Below are 19,131 nucleotides of genomic sequence, written 5' to 3'. Positions count from 1 at the left end.
ATAAAGACAAGGTAGGGGACACAGGCGGAAAAAGTATTCATACATTAACACACGTTGCTTCTCACCTCCTCACTAACTTGACAGGTCTGCTTTTATCTGCCGAGGTTCAAGGCGAGGACAGAACCGCTTTACGGGGCTTTGCACTTAGAAACTACCCGGTCGGTCTTCCAAGGATCCTCCAACCTCCCCCCTCTGGTGTTGCTTCTGCCTTTGTACACACCTCCCATCTTCTTCTCTGACACACGCTTACACATCCCCACCCGTCCCACCGAACATCGTCGCTTTTTCTCCTTCTCTGTCTCTTTTCTGGAGCTCGCCTTTGTTACTCCATGCATAATTCTTTTGGGGTGCTGTTTTCTCTCTCCCCTCCTGGTATGTGAGAGCACTCCCTTTCTTCTCTTTGACTTCACAGTGTCCAGAGAGGCGGTCCCTAGAGCTTCCTTTATTTTTCTTGCTGGCGCAGATATAAGTGGCATTTCTGTGCGTGTTCAGCCGTCAGGTTTTTTTTGGTTGGAGTTCATGAATGGGACTTTGAGCGGGTGGATGAATGGGACTTTGTGAGTGCAGGCATTTTGTATGCACATAAGTAAATAATTGTTTTTCGATGGAGAATGCTTTGTCAACAGGACTTGAAGTCACACGGAAGGCGTGCGTTTGTTTGTCGTTGTGGAGACGGCGCGCATGCATGGGCGCCCTTGTTGCCGTGGCGATGTGTCTGAGACAGCGTTTGCCTGTTGGACAGGAGGGCTACCGAGAGAAAACGAGGACAGACAGCGAGCGAGAAGGTGAATCGTAATTAAAATTTTCAGTCTCGTTAAATTGGTGACAGCTCTCGATCGATGGCGAGGAGCTGCCTCCAATACTAACGAACCAAAAGATCATTTGAGTTTTAGGTGGAATTCAGCTGGTAAGGGGAAAATAATAAAGATATTTATGGCCCCAATTAATCAGTTCACTGAGAAACTTGCTGCAGGTGTGTAGGACTCAGAAAGAAATACAGCACATGGGTTTAAACTCTGAGAATATTCCTCACCTATACATCTAAAACTAATTAGGAAGAGAGAGCTCCTGGGAACAGCAGCATGCTATCGTCCTTATGCACTTAAAATCACGATACTCTGTGTAAAGGACTACAGGTGAAATCCCCCTCCTGGTCCTCGCTGGTACCACAAGGGTGAAGACAACTGCTTGGCTATGTAACATATAAAACTCTAATGAAAAAATATGAGCTCCCTTCTGCTTCAAATCGGAGCACCCAATTATCCCCACTTACTGCTGATCCTCGCAAGGTAATGGCATAACAATAGCTCCCCCCAAATGTGCCCGGCACAATGTGAGAGGCTGTGACACAGATCAATACGGTTACAGAGGTGCCTCGACTCAGTGAAATTTCTTGGTGTAAAAGATAAAAGAATCAACGAATAAAAGTAGTTTCATTCCAACTTCAAAGAAAACCTCACATTGACAGAACCTCCCACATGAAAGTTTTTCTAAATTTGAGCTCAGTTGGCGACAGGTCCGTGTTGATATTCTGCCCTGCATCCCACCACCTGCCCCAGGCTTGTTAACAAGGTGCCCGTGGCAATGATTGCCTGGCCATCAAACTCCCAGCTGATAAGTTCCTCTGGGAGAGAGAGGAGCTCTGTCATTGAATTCACCCTGATCGCCTCCTCGTGCTGTACATTTGAGATAAGACTCAGCCAAACCCTCTGAAACGGTCTTTTCTGACGTTTATATTTAACTTATTCTGTAAAATCTCTTCAGAATTCCGCAGCTAGCCTAAAGTAACCGCTGGATATACCCCGTTCCCTGCATTTTATTATTTGACGACTAGATTTATATGCGCAATTATGGTGTTGCAGCCTGTCGTCAAGATGGTAGCCAGCGAGACACCTGTCACTTTCAATGTTGCAAGGCTAAGGAAGGAGATTGGCTGATTGATTGAAGCCTGAGTGCACAGAGGGTGAGGGATGCGGTGACAGGCCTGTGATTGACACAGATGAGAAAGAGGAAAAGAGGATGGAAACGAGCAGCGGGAGGACAGGATACTAAAACAATAGCAAGTTAAAGAGAGGGGGATAGAGGGAGATTTACCGAGATAGGCAGGCCAGAGAAGAGACAGGTGGTCAGTGGGAGAGGCGGGAAAAAAAGTGTGTGGAGGAGGAGAGGGAGGGGTGGATTATTCTTTTTGTTTTTTGTTTTGTTTTTACTTTACTGTTCATCAAAAGGTTTTGCTTGGAGAAAGAAAGGGCGAAAGGGAGGAAGTTGAGGACGTTGAGGAGAAGATGAGAGAGGAAAAGAGTGAAAAGTATTCCAGGAGGAACATCCCCAACTTCAGTCATGCCCCAGTGAATGTGCTGACAGGGTCTGTCTGAGCCACAGCAGAGCAAGTGTCGTACACCCAGTCAAACCACACCACGCTGCACAGGACACCATCAAACTGTCACTGCGTAATCCCGAACACACAAGTTCCACCAACTAAAGAAACATTACATAAAGTTTCACAAAGTTTGCTGGTTTGATCTACAAGAAATTTGAATTTGAAGGGACATTTCACTGCACTACGTTACCTGTTAAAGGACAAGAGACGTGGAGTTTGAAAGATGTTGGCATTTATCAGTGATGTCGAATGAAAGATGCTGCATCATGGGAAATATAGGATGTTAGTACCTAAAAGTGGGATTCCACTGGAAACGGTTGCGTCGCGTTCTAAACAATTCTTGTGATTCTGCGTGTCAGCAGCATCCCAGAAGCCGCTCAGAATATGCTTCTCTATTTTTGACGGAAGCCAAGTCAAGCGGCAGAGAGCAGATCAACAGGGCAGGAAGTGAGAGAGAAGAACGACATAGGGAATCCGGGAAAGTTTCACAATAAAACATCCTGTACAGACTCCTAATCATATATCACGTCACTGCGTTTAACCCCCCCAGCCTTTCAAATAGGACAAGAAATGCGTTCTCCTTCTACTCCAGGCTCTATATGTGAAACAGTTACACAATAATTACGAGGGTGACTGTTTTTGTAAAAACTAAAACAGCTATCTGTATTAACCTTGTCTGTAGGCTGCAGCACAAAGTAGGTTATAACGATTAAACACAAAACAAACAAAAAGCAAACAATAATGACAGCCTACTTCCCCACACAAGCACAAGAATCAAGGATAAAATGTCAAAATCACGAAACCCCTTACTTCTGAAACACCCCAGCAGAGTGTTTAGCCGTGCAGAGGAACACCGTCACACACACAGCGTGACAGCCTCTTGCACAGTGAAATCCCCGTGTAAAAGCCAGGATATATCAGACTCTGCTGCTTTGTTGTTGACAATTGTTTTGTCCTTCAACATTATGGAAGTGTGTTTTCCAAATTCGAATTTTCTGAATTACTGTACAAGCCTGTCTGTCTCTGCACACATAGCAATCACATGCAATCTGGCAAATAGTCACATTATTGACTTGTGAGATGCGTAGGCTTGACGTTACGATACAACTCCTGGAGGGTGCTTGCCTGCTCTTATCTTAAAACAGGCACACTGATTGATATGTGACATTTTGATTGGGTGGTGGATTTCCAATTGAGGCTCGTGCGCTCCAGAGATGTGCTGAGAGTCTGAGACGGAGGATCTAGGAAACTTTTAGATCGCTGAAGGCCCCTGCATTCAACAAAGTGCGTCTGCATTTGCGGCTTGCATCTGCATTGACATCCCACCAGGCTGATCAAAGGACAATATCAATCTGATTTGATGCATAATTAATCATACATCAAAGTGATATGAAGCTAGTTTCATGTTGTAGCTGGTCTGTTTTTGCACTGCAGTTAGAAATCATCATCGTTCTGCTTAAGAAACAGTGTTTTCTAATAAGTTTTGTCCTATCTCTATCTCTGTCCATGTACAATTGTATGACGATAACTTTGTCCCTGTCTATCTTATAGATGTGAGGAAAAACACTTGGGTCATTATGAGGTATAAATGGAAGTGTGTTCTGGGCCTAAAGAGCCCTTTGTGCTTGTGAAATGTGATTGCTGCTCTGTTAAAAGGCCCGTCCTGCTTGCCTATGCATTCTACTACCTGTCTATGCCACCCCACTTTTAATTAACGCAGCGCAATGATTAAAGTTTTAACTTAATTATCTTTATCTTTTCTCTCAGGGTGTTCAACCCTCCGTGGGAAACTGAATGAGACGCTTCGCAAGACAAGTGGGAAAAAGCCAGCAGAGAGACGCTTGGTGAGATAGAGGCAGATAAAAAAAAAAAAGAGAGAGACAGAGGAGTGACTGACACCTACCCTCCAGCTCTGTGTGAAGGGCACTGAATGGGAGCGTGAGAGGAGGGGCATGAAGAGAGGGAAAACAGAAGAGAGAATGAAGACAACCGGAAAACAAGACCCGCCTCAAAGCAAACCTCGCTCAAATTAGGACATCTCGCCACAAGACAAGATGATTACAAGAAATCTGCTCCTATTGGTTTCCTTCTGCCTGTGGGAGGGGCTTATGAGAAGTGCCTCGGCCAGTAAGATCGTTCGGAGGAGAGGAGCGGTCGGATCGCACATGGTGAAACTCGGGGAGAGCAGATCCGCGGACCAATGGGATGCAAGCGTGGATTTGAATGCGATGCCTGTGGTGACTCTTAGAAACCTGATTAGTCACGAACAGGCGAGTGAGCCTGGGTCCTTTTCTTACTCCAAAATATTGCAGAATCATCCTGCTTCATCAGCAGCAAACAAGGAGAGGCAAGCTTTCAAACCCAAACGGGAGGTCGACTCTGTTGGTAAGAAAGAAGCGACTCTGCACTTATTAGCCGGTAACAAGGAGTTAAACCAGGATGTGAGGAAGGTTAAAAACAACACTAAGAGTGCTGAGACTTCCAAAACAGGGAGGCCAGAGAAAACATTCACAATCCGTCACAAGCCAGATCTGCACTCCAATAAAACTAGGTTTAAGTCCGGTTCTAGATCCAGGAGCAGACCTGAGTTGGGTGTGCACACAACAGGCGTGCCGGGAAAAGGTTTCGGCATAGATTCAAGCCGAAAGCTGAACCTCACCGGCAGTTATGGAGTGCTGAAGCTGCTGTCGAAAGAGAATCTCGTTAGGATTGTGAATTCCCAAATGCAAAGCGTTCCTGGCTTGAGCTTTCCAAGCAAGGGCAGCCGGAGCAGGAAGAGGGATTTGATTGACGTTAATCACGGACAGTTAGAGGCTCAGAAAGTGCCGAGACAAGATATGGCTGTCACTCAGTCTCACACTGGATTTGATAATCAGACAGTGTTTCCTCATGCAAGCCCAGTAACTACTCCAGATCTTAATCGAGACCAGGGCCCTGACACTCGCATTAATCCGCAAAGTGAAGTCAAGCCTGCTTTAAGTAAAGGGCAGGACAATTTGAGAATACAGGCTTCAGAAAGCGGCGAGAGCAAGAGCAAACACCTCGTCCGACTGCTGTCAACACCTCGCAGCGAGGTCAGTCTCAGCCCCGAGAAAGAAGCAATGATCAGCCAAACACAACCACCATTTACATCGACAAAACATCTCCCGCTGCATGTTCCCTCTGAAACAAATGATTCTCCCCCGTCTGTGCTGACAATGCAACCCATGGGAGTGAGACCGGTGAACAGAGCAGCAGATTCCCATAGAGACCCATTAACAGAGTCAGCTCACACTGCTCAAACAGAACTCAGCACAGCTCAGTATTCGGCAGATGAAGACAACAAACTTGTCAACAGCAGTCATGTCCTGAGGCTCCACCCGGCTCCCGATTGGAGCCGTGGTACTAAAGACTCTGAGATGCAAGCCGTCGATCCAGAAAACGGGAAGGGCCTGGTGTTTGAAGAAGCCGAGTCAGAGGTGGAGGAGGAGGTGCCTGAGCGTATGGAGGTGAAGGGGTCGCGCTCCCGCAGCAGGAGGAGCTGGATCTGGAACCAGTTTTTCGTGATTGAAGAGTACGCCGGGCCTGAACCGGTGCTCATCGGACGGGTAAGGAAAAAGAAAAACTTTATTCATCATTTATGAGGGCTGTGAACTATTTTATGAATGTTTTATGAATATTTAAGACACCACTACAAGTCTCCTACACGGCTTGTTTAACCTCTGGCCCTCGACTCAGGTACACATCTTATACAAGAAATGATTAGCATAATCTAACCCCACAGTCTGCCTCTGAGATTTTCGTGCATTGTTATAAAGCCGCAATTGGAATTGATTTACATCCTTCCAGTGCGAGATGGTGCCTTCCAGGTAGCCGTAAAAACCTCAATGAATCAATGGCGTACTGAGGCGCAGCAAAAAGCTCCAGATCCTGTTTGCCCAAGGGGCTAGTCATGATCACTACCAATCTACACCCGCCAATGGGAATTGACACATCCAGGAGAATTAATAGCTTTACTTTTTCCTTCCTCCATTGATCCTCCCCCCAGGGCAGAAAGCAAGAGTAGTCCGAGTGTACCCTCATTTCCCTGTAGGTCAGAGCTGTCAGCTCACCTCCCTCTTGGTCAGAAGTCTGCAAGGTCCCGCTAATGCGATTTCATTCTGACTGATTTACACTTGCTTTGACAGGATTTATCACTGCGTTCTCCTCTCAGTACAACACAGACAAGGCAGCAGTCCTATTGCTCTGCTCTGTAATTTATTAGAATCATCGACTGGGCCTGTTCTCGCCCTCCCACTCCCCGACACACTCACACGCTCCCTCCTCTTTTTGAAGGAGTGAAGCAGATGAGCGTGGAGGAGGTCACGTTGACTGGACAGAAGGTGTCTCGGAGCCCTGCACTGTAATGGCTGTGCTTTCAGTCCTCAGCATGCGCCAACTGTCTCAGTACCCAGCTGCAGTAGATGAGCTAATTTATAAGCCTGTGTGGCCAGTTTGCTGAGCAAATGAATAGTAATGATCCCTATGTGACTGCTGCAGGCTGTTGTAAGCCACAAAGTAAGGAGTCGGTGTGTGTGTGTGTGTGTGTGTGCACGAGTGCTCAAAGTTGGGCTGGACTTTAAAAGCTTTCTCTCAGTGGGAGGTGTCGAGCACTCGATAGACAAAAAGCCCCAAACTGCTGTGTGTATTTTAGATTACATTATCCAGGTGCACACAGATGGGCACGGCCTTGCAGGCTTTATGCGCAGCCTCCTTGATGTTTAGCCAACATTTAATTTGGCTGTTTTTGCCTTTTGCACTATGACTGATGAAGGTCTGAGCCGAATGCTAGGAAGCACCGTTAGCAGGCACGGAGACGATGCGAAAGCCAATGGTCCAGCTTACAGATGGCACTGCGTGTAAAGCCATTAGTGCCAATCTGCTGTGTCAAGCAGGTATTTATGCCAGCGCATTGTATGGCACTCAAGGAGGGAACAACGCCAGGCCACACACACATGCCCATATGATAGTGCTGACACTTGGAGTACACCCAGAGCGCTGTTGTGACTGTGTGTGTGTGTGTGTGTGTGTGTGTGTGTGTGTGTGTGTGTGTGTATGTGTATGTGTGTGTGTGTGTTTGCTGGGTTAGAGATGCCTATGATTAGTACCCTACTGTATTAGACAGTGGAGGCACACACATGAATAATGCTCTTATAGATCTTAATACGCTTATGAATTTTTAAATCCCCTGCTCTGCACCAGTGTACGCCGGCCCTATAGGTAGGGAGATCAATGCGGACATGCTGCCTTCTTTTATCTCTGTCGGGGACCTGATTGTGCTTTAATGGACGGAGCTACAATGGAGAGATTGAAGAAATTGACTGTACAGGCCAGAAGCAGCTCCACCTGCCAGATCCAGACTCAATCAGCTGCAAACGCTGTTGCCTGTGACTCACAACACGTGTCTCGCCTTAAGTCGGTCTATACGGTCTGTGTGCACACTCAAACGTGCAGACCGTGTTAAAGTGAAAGTGCGGTTCTGCATTTATAAGTAGACCACCTTTAAAAAAAAAAATCCTCCTGTATTTTCTGTGATCTTGGACAGTTGGGTTGGAATAAATCTCTTCTAAAGCTGGAAACAAGAGCCAAGCGTCTAATCTGTGATGTCAATGGGAGACAAAGGCTCTGCTGTTAAAGTGAAAACGAATTAGGGGTCAAGTTTGTGGACACAGCACCCACTGTAATTTTCCATGGATATATATATATATAAGTGCTCTCTCTGATTTCAAACTGCTCTATCAAAACACACATCATCTGTTATTAAATCTAAAAAGAAGCTGCCAATAAGCCATCCACTGCCCATCCTGGCCCCTTGAAATGTCTTTGTACTGTCAAAGATCCAAGTTTTTTGTTTACTCTGGCGTCTTGTTTTTGAAGAGTTGTTCAGGTTCACAAGAGTTGCCAAAAAGGGCAAGACACATTTTCAGCAGTGAATTGGCTGACTCAGTTTTCTGCTGTCTATCAACGCTCTCATTCTCTCTTTATCTCTCACTCGCACGCACATGCACAGACCTGCACACACACAAACACGCATATATTCTCACACACACACACACACACACACACACACACACACACACACACACACACACACACACACACACACACACACACACACACACACACACGCGCGCAGACGATGCCGTGTTGCTATATTTTCTCACGCTGGAGTGTCTCTGCCCCATGATAATTGTGAATTTAATTGATGCTGTCACATGGTCTGTAATGGGGTTTCAAGTGATTGCAGAGGCAGTGTAAAAGAAACACAGATTTTTCTTGAGGAGAAAAGGCGCCTCAGCAGAGCAGGGATTAAAAAAAACCCACCCCTTTCTGATTAGCTTTTCTTCTTCCCTTACTCTCCTCTTGAAATGCAAACTGCCTAACACCTCGTGTGGGGAGGAAACGTGACATATATAGCAGCTTCTTCCTCTCTGCTGGGATCCATCCTGCCCTGTCTCACCTTTTAGAACAAGTCAAGCGTACGAGCTACCTGGTATATTGGCAAATGTGTATATCTAATGCAGCAGTGCAACAGGAAAATGAACCTAGGCTATCATCTTCATTAGCATATCATTAACATCATCATGAGCATACATAATTCATAGTCAGTGAAATATGCCAGGATTACACATTAACATCATTCTCTGTGCAACTCATGACATGTTACAGCTCCATGTGAATATATAACATGTAGTCATCAATGTGAAACAGCAATTAAATACATTTAGCTTCTGACACGGCGAACAATACCGATCAATTCTCACAGTAGTACACTTAGCTTTTGTCATTATGCTGAATCATTCATTAACATTCACTGCCGAAAATTGCCCTGCAAAATGCAGTTAAAAGAGTTCTCCTGCCAGAGGGCATGTAAAGATATATGAATAACGCAGTTACTGACCGTGTTATTGATAACTACAGCGCCTCTGTGCAGCGCCTCTGGGTGCAACGTGTGCACATGCGATATTGCAGAAGCACTCGTAGGAAAAGCATCAGAGTGATGCAAAGACGAGAAGGAGGTTGTCACAGGATGTTAATTGCTGGTGTGTTTCTGTTTTCTTGAATGCTCGCTCTACCAAAGCCCTTTCCTCATTAACTACAAGTCCTTTTTAGCTACAAGTCTTATTCAACTGCACTTTACCTAAGTAGTATTTCTCTATTGTGTTGTATTTCACTGCTATGGATAGTAAGTACAGATTCTTCATACAAGACAACAATCCATCCATTATCTAAACCCGCTTTGTCGTGAACGGGGTCACTCTGGACAGTCCATCACAGGGCCAACACGGTCAATCATTCACATTCACACCTACGGTCAATTTATATTCACCAATTAATCTAACATGCATGTCTATCAAATGTGAGAGGATCTACCTGGAGATAACTCAAGCAGGAACATGTGGAAGCTCCACACAGAAAAGCCCTAACCGAGCAGCAGGTTCAAACACAGAAACTTTTTGCTGTGAGGCGTCAGTGCTAACTACTGAACCAATGAGCTGTCTGATACAAAACATTTCATGAACAAATGAAATATGACTTCTATTTATGGCCGGCATTTATTCTGCTATAGCCATTAAATGTATTTATTAGGCACCTCTCTGCTGCAGCGGACCATAACTATGATTGTCCCCAGTGCAAATATTTTCTCGGGCCCCTCCTCTCACCCCAAACACAAGCACGCACGCACACACACACACACACACACACGCACGCACGCACGCACGCACGCACGCACGCACGCACACGCACACGCACACACACACACACACACACCGTCCATTTGCTGAAGAGCTTTTTGGTAAAAGGTTGAATTGTTATGAAAAAATTGTCACAATGTCAACCCTAGTTATCACAAATGAGAGGGAGGTAATTGGACCAACAATTTAGCATTTCCCAGCATGCCTCCTTCTCAACATTTGAGAATTTGGTACACAAATAAAAGCGATGGGTAGAAATAATAACCTTTTTAGTTGTGATAAACATTTCAATAAAGTTAACCCTCGTGTTGTCCTCGGGTCAAAATGACCTGCAGCTGTGTTCAACCAAGTTCTATTTTATTTCTATATTTTTATATTTTTTGGGATCATTGGTCATCATTCTTTAAAGAAACCCTCACAGCCTCCTTGTCACCAATGATCCCCAAAAAATATGAAAATAAAATAGAACTTGGTTGAACACAGCTGCGGGTCATTTTGACCCGAGGACAACAGGAGGGTTAAACAAAGATAGGCCAACATGAAATAGGCTAAGGCTCAAAATATGGAATGTTTTTCACAATGGGGTATACATAGCTATTAAAATTAGTGATGCTCCAAGGTACTTTTACAAATTATTACTTTAATGACTGTGCAAAATAGTTAGTGTGCGCGAGAGCCTCCCTCAAAATCTGATTGTTAGGTCAGTGCCTCTGTGGTTTTCATTGCCAGAGTTCCCCATCCTGGATTCTAATGGCGTGCACAAGGATTCACAGGAAACACTGCAGTGGAACAAATTCTGCCTCAAACTTTAACTTAACATACATCCTGCAAACAATATTTTAGGTGCCTCTACCAAATATTTGAAATGCTAATTTTAGTTGCGATGCTGTATTTTGACATGGCACTGCTCCTACTTTTACCTACTAGTAAAAGCTGTGAATACCTCTTTCACTGCTGCTGTAAAAACGTGCTTAATTTCCTCCATTGACATGCATGCAAAGTTGTGGGAAACACTAGCACATTCTAAATACATATTTGTGTTAAAATTGTATGGGTAAAATCCACAGTGTTGGAACAGAAAACCATCACAAAAAACCCTGAACCCTTGTAATTCTACAAGGTTTTAAATAACACTCAGATAAAATGGCTCCTTATGAAACTGAAGAAAGGAGAGAGGAGAGTGTGTGATTGTGTCAATAGGAGAGCGAACAGGAGCAGTAAAAACACACCAGTTGACAAGAAATTCGTCAATAGTAACATATATATATATATATATATATATATATATATATAAAAGACGACTCTTTTTGTAAACAGCTCCATGTTTTGGTGAGTTTCCGCTCTTACACTCCTTGTAGAAATCATTTAGCCTCCGGGTCCGAGCACAGCAGGGGTGAGACGGCAATTAGATAGTGACTACAGTGTAAGAAGGAGGGAGGAGATAATAAGGCAGGGGAGGGAGAGACTACTACGCAGGACAAAGACGGGATGACGTGGAAGAGAAAAGAAAGGAGAGATGGGGTTAAATCAGAGAGGGGACGTATGGCTCAGTGGGGCAGCTGTTAATGGCATGTGGACATACAAAGCAGAGGCGATAAAAAAAAATGAGTGATGGAAAGTGAGGAAAGGTTAATGGCTTACAACTGGCAGAAGGGAAGAATGTGTGAGACAGTTAAAGGAAAAAGAGGAGGGGAAGGACTGAGAGATCACACACGTTTCTAAAGCTGACCTCACAGCCCGCCGAGGGCCCGGAGCGAGTCGTCGAAAGACAGACCGGACAGACGAGGAGAGGGTTATGAAAAGAGACAGCCCGGGAATACAGGGCATCAGTGCAAGGTTTCTGCAGAGGAAGAAAAAAAATACAAGAAAGAAGGGGGCGACAGAAAGAGAGAAAGCAGTTAAATACCATTTCATTGTAAGACCCCGTGGAGGCCGTATTTAAATGTGTCTCTGTGCCGAGTGGGTGCAGGATCACATAGAGAAAATAATAGACGGGATGACTGAAGGAACAAGGCTACGAGGGGGGGAAAGAAGAGGAAAAAATGAGGAGTCTATTAAAGATGGAATTCAAAGGGAACCCAGCCTGCCTTTTCTCTCCTTTACTTCCAATCTCCCTTCTCTCTTTACAGCCCCAGTTTCATCTCGGGATAATGTCGAACAAATCAGCAAAGCCAGTATCTGAATTTAAAGCATCTTTCTCCCAGATGTCAGTATTTTATCTCTGAGAGTATATGAACCTCTTAGAATACATCTACACCATTTTCGACTTAATCTAAAAATGCATTTGTAGATAACCCTGGAAATTTTCTACAGAAATGTAAAACCTTAATACAAAATAAAACGCCAATTGGTTCATTGCTGTAGGTTATTAACCCCTTAAGGTTAGCCGAGTCAGCGGTACAAAACGCATCAAGTGTTAAAGTGTCGAGCCAGTGTGCGGTAATGTGACATGTAGGGCACGTGTGAAGTGAGGAGGCTGCGCAGGGGTTGAATTCATGGTTATGCATAGCCCAGCGTGAGCTCTGTGACCGTGACCTTGAGCTAATATTTAATGCTTTGGCCCAGACTGTACGCTCCGCTTCTCCTTGTGGCCCTGTAGGAGCCCGTGAGTCAGGGAGCTGAGGGCAAGAGAGGAGGGCAGAGCAGGCAGAGGGGGAGGAGGAGATGTCACATGATGGAGAGAGAGAGAGAGAGGGAGAGAGAAGGAGGAAAGAAAAGGAGGCAGGGAACATAGAGAGACAGGTCACCTATTATGGACCTCCTGCTGTTGCTGAATTAAATCATAATATTACCACATTATTAATATACAAGCATTCCCCATTAAAAACCCTCTGAAATCTGCTGTGGAGCTCAGTGTGGAGCACTCCCATGTTAACATGAATGCTGTTGTAAATTAGGTTGTTGGGTCATCAGTTTACCTCAGGCAGTTTATTTTTAAATAAAATATATTTTTAAATGAAATTAAATAAATCCCTATCATCGTGTGCCAAAGCAGTCGACAGTTGGTCAAGCAGCGCTGTGAGCCTTGTATTAAAATGTTTATTGTAAGACAGAAAAAAAATGGATCTTTTGCAGTTGTGGTAAAGTACACTTGAAAACTGTAAAGCAGCTGTAAACAAAGTAAACGAAGACTGTAGTTTTTGTGTTGGTCGCCATGGTAACGTGTGTTTCAAATTGTGTACTTACGTACTAACAATCACTATTGTGAGTGCATAAGTGTGTTCACACCGTCAAGTAGTGAGTCATGCAGTGCACTATAAGTGCCCAGATGATGCACTTAACACAGTCTGAAGATTGAGTGTGAAACGATGAACACTTTCCACACTCAACGGTGGTCGTCTTGGCTACGTAGCAGAAAGGGAGTGAAACTGTGGCAACAGAGGAAGCTGCAGCTGTTGCTGAATGCTACACAAAAGAGTTTAAGTACCACCATACTGCTCTTGGATCAAAGCCATCAGTATGTTTATTGTGTGTGTTAAACAGAGGCCACACAAACACATTCATTTCAAGGTAAAATAATAAAAGCTGGCATGAAGTTCAAGTAGCCTCCTACACGAGTTGGTGCAATAACATGTAAGAGGATTATATATGAGTGTACTAAGGGAAGTATGTCTTGTGGAAAACATCCATGGTTTTTGTCTTTTTGCCTCCCATTTGTTACCTGTGTCCCTCCCTCCAGTCAGTCCCCAATCTCTCTCTCTCTCTCTCTCTCTCTCTCTCTCTCTCTCCATGCCTGGTCTCCCTCTTGCCCCGCCCACCTCACCTGCTGCCGCTTTCCTAATCAGTCTCACCTGCAGCCACCCTGCAATCAGCTACTCATTAGCTTTACTGTCTGTCACTTGTAGTCTGCCAGTTCATCAGTCTTTGTCGCTCGGAGCTTTCAGTGTAGTTTTCCTGGAGTTCTGTTTCCTCATCAATATATTGTTGTCGTTGTACCCTAATTGGACTTTTGCCTTTATATTGTGTTCACCTGCCAGGACTCTATTTTAAACTGATCACTGTAAGTTAAGTTTTCAGTTTGCTTAAACCCACCTAAATGTCGTGTTTGACTCCGTCCTCGTATTAACCTGTGACAGTATTATGCTACCATATTGATGTTTAGCATGAGTCTTTTTCTTACATAAACGCAGGATGATATCCGGAGTTGTTGTTTCACACATGTAGCACACAACAGGAGAGTGTTGGTGTCAGACGCGTTCTCGCCTCCTTGAAGTGTTGTGGAGGCATGATAGAAATATCATCAACATTCCCACTTGCTTGATGTGAATTGTGCAGACAATGACCTGCTCTGTTTACACTCTGTTATATAGACTTTGTATTGGGGAGTTCAAATGGTAAAGCTCGCCTGATGTTTGAGCCAACTGATTCGGACATTTGTATTTTCCAGCTCATCCAGCTAATGTCAAGATAATTTCAGGATTGCAGTGCATATGTGAAAGCAGCTTTAGCTGTAGCTGTAGTGTGTTTTGTTTTAAGCATACAAACATCTCTTATATAGGCTTCCACTCCTCCATATTTAACAACAAAATACATAACTCGTCCATGGCTGAAAAAACTGACACTTTGGCAGGACAATATCATTTGTCTGTTCAAAACTGTTGCAAATTATTGTTGAATATGTTTTGTCAGTTTTGTCTACATTTGTGTAAATGTGTGTACAGTTTTAGGGATGTACAAAAACAACTTGGTTCTAATGGGAGATGTTTTGAGTTAGAATAAAAACTCAAACCATGTTGTTTCCATAATCGTAACTACTTTTGTGAAGTTTTGAGAGCTGTTGTCTTCTACAACCGTAACCACATACAGCAGTTAAAGGCTGAAAATGGGAAGCCGAATTTGCTCTCTCTGGTGTTGCAATCTCTTTTGTTGGACCAACGTTACCCATCCCATGCATGTATGTAGCGTAATAATGGACCCGGACTTCTCATCAAAACGTCCAAGGTCACTGTGATCAGTTTAATGTAAACACCTGATGGTTTTGTTCTTCCTGAAAGCATAATCTCTTTACACTAAGTACTTAATAGAGTTGCGGCTGGTACATATAACATAAAAACAAAAATTGAGGATAGGAGGAAGATGAGAGAAGTGCAGCAGAGGAGGGACTCTTCTGGTATGGAGGTTAATTTATTTTTAATGCATTCTGAGAGGCGTCTCAGTGAAAACACACATGCTGAGATAATTCAACCACAGCGACACAGTATTAATAAAGCATACGATATATTCTGTGCACTCCATACTTCATGTAATATTATATAGAGCAAGTCTGTGGGATAACGTGTAAAGACACCACATATATTCTGCTACCCTACATCCCTGTATGCTGTATAGTATAAATAAATGTATTGTATGTCGTACATTGGCTATTTACATATTAGTATCTGTTTACAATCACAAAAACTCAACGCCACGATCAAAGTAAAGGAAAAGATAATAGACAAAGCTTAGATTTCCCTTTCCACCCTTTAAACATATACACGCACAAACAAACAGACAATTGGCTCCCAATGGCAAACGCCATTCCTCTTGGCAGCGGCACGCGGTGGCATATATGTGGGCGATTTGCCCTTTAAATGTACAGCGTTGAGTTAAGCCTCCAGTGGCCTTTTGCAAGCTCGTCTCCCTCGGCTAAAAATATGATGCGAAGTATACACCACCAGAGTGGGGCACTGAAGCAATAAAACACAAACAGTCATCTGGACCAGCCGCCACACACACACACACACTGCCTCTCATACATCAGCTGATTATGATAATCAAAAGTGGGATTTGCATACTCCGGGGCTAAAAGCACAGTTTTGTCCTGAATAATGTATTGCGGAGGAAGAGAACAGTGCCGAGATGCACTGAACAGCTTATGGTGCTAAAGGAAAAGTCTAATAATGATGAATAATGAATGTTCTATTAGGAACTGCGAGTGGGAGGAAGTGTGTGTGATTGAGAGTGTTTGAATTCTGCCTGTGTGTGTTGTGTGTGTTGTGTGTGTGTGTGTGTGTGTGTGTGTGTGTGTGTGTGTGTGGCGCTAGAGGCCACACAGCAAGCCCGCCAGAGACAGACTGAATTAGATCAAACGAGGACAGGGCAACATGTCCACACCACAACTGAATTAAAGAGGCAATCGACGCTAACCAAACTTCAATGCCAAATCGATGGTGGATCAATGCTAAACAATTAACTGCCGCCCCTCATGATGCATTTAAGCCACATCTTGCTGTAAGAGAAACAGACGGGGAGCGAGAGAAGACAACATAACGTCTGACATTTCACTGCGAGCGCAGAACAAACAGGAGTTTCCTCTCCCTGCATGCGCCAGGAGAACGGGATTGACTGAAAGTTCAGACAGAATTTGAAACTTGTCACAGTATGAAGGTCTGTCTTGTAAAGTCACAAGTGCTCCTCGGAGGCTGGCTGTTTGCTGCTTCTGTTCCTGTGGGGGGTTTATGTTCGAGTGCCTCCGCATAATTGGAAGGCGTGTTTGTAATGTGCGCCTGCATTGATTAGAGCGGTGCAGCTGAATGAGAGCGCACACATTTGCATGCACTTGTGTGTCACACATGGATGAAACGCTATTTGCATACGTGTTATGGCTGTGGTTGTTTTATGGGGATATACTGGTGTGTTTGAACTCAGCAAGGGGTGTTTTCACATCATGACAGTTGTTGGCTTTATTGGAATTGTGGCTTCCAGTTAAGGATAATTATAACAGGTCTTGTTTTCATTGTTCGGTTATGATAACATTATACTCACAAAATAATCGCTGAGAGTCTGATGAGGGGGAACAAACAAACAGCCAGATGATGTAACCGGATGTAAACAAGTCAACATTTTAGCCAAATGATCTAATCCACTTTATTTGGAGGTGAAATTGTATTTGCGTGCGCATGTTGGCAATGACCTCTCATTCCACTGAACTGTAGGTACAGGCTGTTAAAGTTGAATCATGCAGTCGATCTGTAAACTGTGATGGATGTTTACAGTAAACAATTTTGGTCATTTTTACTGTTTGCCTTTGTTTTCTTTTTACAATAGTTTGACTATCATGTGTAGCACCACTTGTGTTACTTTATGACTTATCTTTAGCATTAGTAATGCCTGGTTATACAACAATACATCAAGCATTTGTTTGGCGAATTATGACAGACTGTAACATGTTTGATCTGATCTGTTGTCGTCCGATCATAATACATCATTCATCATTGTTAATGATTTAGGTAATGGTGATCTACAAATTTTAATGGGTTATGTCATAAAGAAGGCTTTGATCATTAAAAAAAAGTTAAATACAGGCTTCAGCTTCTTTACCAATGCTGTGTTTTTTTTCATATAGTTGCTTACATGTTACACATACTCGTGAAAAAATGCGCCCCATAGAAATTCTTGACTTTTTTTATTTGAACAAACTTTAAAACTTCTCTTTTAAAAAAGTGGATATTAATGAAGATGATATATACTTAAACAAATGATATATAAAATTGACATTTTGTAGTCATTTTCAAAAATGAAATAAATAAAAAGTCAGAATTGCACCTCAGACTCTTTGATTTCAATTTCATCACAGGATCTGCAGCTGCTCCAGGCGTCTACCATCAAAAACAGATCACTCAAATTCGACCCGCATGGGAGGCATGCCAGGAAAAAGCCTTTACTTAGCAAAAAGATGATTAAAGCAAAACTACAATTTGCCAGTGAACATGCAGTCAAACACCAGTGCTTTGTTCCAAATGGCGTACTTGTACACTATTTTGAGTGAGTAAGTGCATTCACACTGTCAAGTACAGAAACATGCAGTGCACAACAAGTACCAGGATGACTCACTCAAACCCCGTTTGGGGTGGAAAGTGCCCAGCGTTTTAGACTTCTTTTTTGAGAAGTCTGCAACGCTGGGCACTTTCCACCCCAAACGGTTGCTATCTTGGCTCTGTAGAGGAAGGGGCGGGGCCACCGGCGTGAAGAATTTTCAAATTAAGGCTCTGACGAAGCTGCAGCTGTTCCTGAACACAACACAAAAGTTTTTTTTTTTTTCACTCCTGCTGCTCGAAAAAAGTATCAGTGTGTTAAAGAGAGGAAACAAAAACACGTTAATTTCTGAGTAAAATAATTGAAGCTGCAGATATTTTGGAAGGTGATGTGTTCACATGTTGGTGTGCTCTGGACAGATGAATTAAAGATAGAGTTGTTCGGATGCAGTAACAGTAGACATGTTTGGTGCAGACCAAAGACCTGGTTGTGGAAGTATTGTGGTTTGAAGTCACTTCACTGCCCTGTTTGAACGCTGTCACTTCCTATTTTATTTTGGAATCCTCCACCTTTAGTGTCCATGGCTATGTCTATATTTGCTGCTATGGTTACTGTCCTGCTAGTTTTTGTACCGCGGTTTTTTTTTTCCCCTTTAGGAAGTTTCATCCGTTCACCTCTCAGGTGCCTGATTGTTATGCTGGATAGTGTTCACATCACCTATATTTGGATTCTGCCTTTTTTTGTGAATAAATCTCGCTTTACTTTGACTTACTGCCTCAGCGATGTGCATGAAGGTCCTCCACCTTTAAGTAAAATGCATAGAATTTGGTCAAATTCTAAGATGAAATGAATGAATTAATAGAAGAGTGCAAGATAATGTGAGACCATCTCTGACAGTTGATGTTATACACTGGAAGTCGATTTTTCAACAGGATAATGAGCACACAGTTTATCCAACAACCCTACATTTGTTCCAACAAATCCAGAAATGTAGGTTTGCAGTCGGGTCTAGGATTTTTGTTGAATAAATGATTGAATTTTTTATTTTTTTTTATTTTTTTATTTTTTTATTTTTTTTACTGTGTTGAGGTGTGTCACCTTTACCTATTGGCAGTGTTGTAAACAGGATGAAATGTTTACTTGTCCAAATATGTCTAAAAAGACAACAGTTTCCATGTGGTGTACTTACTTCTCACATTGCTGTACCTGTTAAATAGAAATTGTATATACATCCAGCTGGCCTACTAAACCTGTGTCCACAAACGTGTTTGTTTTCTATAAATGCATGCTGGCGTTTTATAT

At 43.3% G+C, this 19,131-nt stretch overlaps 1 protein-coding gene across 3 annotated transcripts in view; it reads left to right on the top strand.

Annotated features, from left to right (window-relative positions):
* LOC138207424 (uncharacterized) overlaps window positions 1-19,131 on the top strand; it is a 153,756-nt gene that overhangs the window by 47,158 nt on the left and 87,467 nt on the right. For all 3 annotated transcript variants that reach the window (XM_069164632.1, XM_069164633.1, XM_069164635.1), the window contains one exon: window positions 4,148-5,967. In XM_069164632.1, the coding sequence (XP_069020733.1) occupies window positions 4,435-5,967 (1,533 nt within the window). In that variant the 5' untranslated portion in view covers window positions 4,148-4,434. The remainder of the gene's footprint in view (window positions 1-4,147; window positions 5,968-19,131) is intronic.

The sequence above is a fragment of the Embiotoca jacksoni genome, unplaced genomic scaffold (assembly GCF_022577435.1).
Source record: "Embiotoca jacksoni isolate LCO1_2020_lvr unplaced genomic scaffold, fEmbJac1.0.p SCAF_31, whole genome shotgun sequence".
Classification (NCBI taxonomy): domain Eukaryota; kingdom Metazoa; phylum Chordata; class Actinopteri; family Embiotocidae; genus Embiotoca; species Embiotoca jacksoni.
Note: the sequence above shows the minus strand (reverse complement) of the source record. Positions and strands in the feature narration are given on the sequence as shown.